Below are 3,552 nucleotides of genomic sequence, written 5' to 3' on the forward strand. Positions count from 1 at the left end.
CAGTGACATTTTAGTGAAGCTTTTGAGGTCCTTATACATGGTAGGATTAATGCAAAATTTTTAAAGATTTGCTCTTCACATTGTTGGACTTCCACATTTCCTCTCCCTCTTCCCTTTCTTTCTCTTCTCCTATTACTCAAACACTAGCTTAGGTAACAAAAACCAGATCAACCAAACATGACAGAGATGTTGATATGAAATATGCTATTCACACACCTTTAAGAAAAGGAAAATCTGCTTCTAATGCTATAAATTCTCCTTGGGATAATCATAACATTATCGTAAAATTTAATTGAATAACTGATGCGACAATAAAAGACTTACTATGTAAATTTTCATTAACATAGGAACCCAATTAGTAACACTGAACACTACATAGATAGATACAATGCAACCACTATAATAAGAAGGAAATAGCATAGACTCAATGCAAACTTACCAAGGAAATTAAAGGAAGAAATAAAACACACATTTTTAAACAAGTAGATACAACAACCCTAAACATCTTAATTATTTCCCTTCTCAATCACCCTTCACGAGCGAGCAACTGTCAATGCTATCCAAAGTAACAATTTTTCCTTCAGCTCATCAACATACTGGAAATAAGCTTGCCTCCATGACTCTTTCATAACTAAGGTACCACAAACACCCCAAAATCCTACAATGTATCCCATAGTGATGCTAAGATAGAGCCACAGCTTGTCTTTTGAACCACCCAGAGATGATGATGTGGGAGGAGAGTTAATGTCTTCTGGACACCTTGTTAAGAGCGGAACCCTACACAACAATAGATTGCCTTCGTAGTTGGATGAATCGTTGAGCGTTTGGAGCTGATATCCTGTTGGAATTCTTTCCGACAAGTTGTAAGACAGCTTCAAGTGATTCAAGAGCGTTAGTGATGATAAGCTCGAAGGAATCGGACCTGAAAAATTGTTGACCGACAAATCAAGGGACTCCAACCATCGCATGTCACCAATGTTATCGGGAATGTTTCCACTTAAATAATTTGTCGACAAATTCAACGTGTCCAGAAAAGCCAACCTGCATATCCCTTTGGGGAATTCTCCTATAAGATTATTCTCGGAAAGGTCAATGTTCTTGACCTACAGAAAGGTTCTGCTATATTCAAGTTCTCTTCCCTTGGTCCCTACCAGCATCATTTGCTCATTAATTGTGCCATTCTGGAGATCAAATAACTCTTCATAGTCCAAACTTCTGTTGCCAAATTTCAAGGCGGTGAAATTTTCTGAATTGACCCAATAAGATGATTGTTTGAAAGATCCAAACTGCGCATATTAGAAAGACAACAAATTTCTTCAGGAATGTTCCCACCAAGCAGGTTCGACCAAAGTTGTAGAATATAAAGCAATGGTACTTGCCGACAACTATTTGGTGGTAAAGGAATATCATTATGAAGATTATTGTCACCTAACATTAATAAAATGAGGTGACATAACGAAGTTAGGGAACTTGGGATTTCACCAGATAGGCTGTTGTTGGAGGCATCCACAACTTTCAAGCTTCTCAATTTATTCCAACAATCTGGAAGTTGTCCAGACAATCTGTTGTGGCTTACAGAGAGAAATTTTAGCCCCATCAGCTTGCATATTGATGATGGCAGCCCGCCGCTAATCTGCTAGTGGCATTAGTTCCTCGATGTTCTCTGGAATAGAACCTGAAAATGAATTTCTCTGTAGATACAGTTGCGTTGCGTTGGTCTCCTAAAGTGGGATTTGGCCCTCGAAATATTTCTAACTTTTCCGAGTAAATTCTGGAGGGTTGCTTGGCAGTGATTAAATTGTTTGATAGGTCTACAAACCAACAACTAGAAAATAACCTGGCAAGCCATTCTTCTTCCACGATGTCCGAAATCCCAGCGTTTGAGACTATAACATAGGAAAGATTGGTTTGAACTAGAAGCCAAACTGGAAAAGAAGGACCTATCAAGCAATTAATTAATACCAAAGTTGTAAGCCTGAAAGGAGGAACCCAGTAATGTTTCAGATTGAAAACCAATGACTTATTATGGTATGTTGTGAGCCTAAAGCATCCAGTCTTGTGAGGTTAGCTAAATGTGTTTCTGTCAAAACACCTTCCATTTGGTTCGATTCTAGGCTCACGGTTGATAGCTTAGCTAGTCTCCAGAAACTTTCGGGTATTGTGCCATTGAGATTATTATCAGAGAGTTCCAAAAATTCCAAGGATGACAAATTCCCTATAGAAGCCGGATTTGAACCCCAAAAGAAATTAGTATTGAGGTCAAGTTCTTGCAAATTCCTTAATGTTCCTAATGATTGCGGAAGACTTCCTACTAGATAATTGCCTCCTAAATAGAGGATCTCCAGGCTATTATTTTGGCAAGCCGAGAAACGGTCCAAAACCCCCATGATTCCACCGTGAATACGGTTAGAATTAAGTCTCAATAGTCTCAACTTGCACAAACTTCCAATCCAAAACGGGATGGAACCATAGAATTTATTCGATCTTTATTGGAACCCACCATTCTTTGAAAAGTCAAATGGGGTGGGCACCGAAAGTAGGAAGTAATATTGGTTGACAAGTTGGGTTAAAAGTTGGCATGGGATAATTGTATAGGGACATTGCAAGTTGATCCTTGAACCTCAACTATAAATAGGTCTAACCATTTCTTACTTTCTTCATCCCATAATTGCCATTCTCTACTTAAGGCATTATTCTCTCTCTATTTGTAAATTTCACTTGTAATTTTGGAGTGAAATATATTTGGTAGTGCCCGAGGACGTAGGCAAAATTTCTTTGAACCTCGTTAAAATTCTGTGTTCTTTATTATTTGTTTTGCATATTTTGTGAATGTGATTGTAGTGATTTATTGTGCTATTAAATTACGATAGAGGGATATTCTGGCTAGGAAAGACTTGGTATTTAAGTGATCTTCATGATCTACCTCTCTTTCCTGGGAATTGAACTTGGTGTGATTTTTCAGTACAATAATTTTACTCTTTCACACGCTTCCGCGCAACAATCTTAGATTAAACACTTGAAGATTGGTTAGGTTAGAGAACCAGTGCGGTAATGGAGACTTGATTAGATTGTAAAACAAGTCGAGGACCTCAAGTGATGTGAGGTTGAGTGATGGGAGCGTGAGGTCAAGGCTTTTAAGTTGGAAACCATCCAAATATAATCTCACAAGAGAAGGAAGCATGTTCACTGCTTTCAATCAAGACCCTCTTATCTTACGTTATAAAGGTCTACCCTTCCTAGATCTAAAGATTCCAGTGAGGATAAACCTGAAAGCCAAACAAGGTCTTCGGCACGCAAGCCAAAATTCCCACCCAGGTTAAGAACTTGCAAGTGCGACAAGTTCCCAAGATGGGACGGAATCTCTCCACCATAGCCTGAGCTATACAGATCAAGGTATCTTAAGTTATTTAACATCTTGGGAATCTGGGTCCCCGAAAAGAAATTCTCAGCAAGATTCAAGTTAGTCAAATGTTTCAAGTGAAGCAAAGAGGGTTTTATTGTACCTCCCAAATGATAGTTTTGGAGATTGAGCACTGTGACATGTCCAGTTCG

The 3,552-nt window shown here is 38.6% G+C and overlaps 1 protein-coding gene across 1 annotated transcript; it reads right to left on the reverse strand.

The window, feature by feature from the left end:
* Positions 1-533: 533 nt before the first annotated feature.
* On the reverse strand, positions 534-2,387 carry LOC108478051 (probable LRR receptor-like serine/threonine-protein kinase At4g36180). Its single transcript, XM_017780486.1, has 5 exons — positions 2,093-2,387; positions 1,838-1,940; positions 1,376-1,562; positions 1,152-1,286; positions 534-1,103 (listed from the first exon to the last, which is right to left on the reverse strand). Exons 1-5 carry the CDS (start codon positions 2,385-2,387, stop codon positions 534-536), a joined length of 1,290 nt encoding a protein of 429 aa, XP_017635975.1.
* Positions 2,388-3,552: the final 1,165 nt, after the last annotated feature.

Source organism: Gossypium arboreum, chromosome 12 (assembly GCF_025698485.1).
Source record: "Gossypium arboreum isolate Shixiya-1 chromosome 12, ASM2569848v2, whole genome shotgun sequence".
Lineage (NCBI taxonomy): Eukaryota > Viridiplantae > Streptophyta > Magnoliopsida > Malvales > Malvaceae > Gossypium > Gossypium arboreum.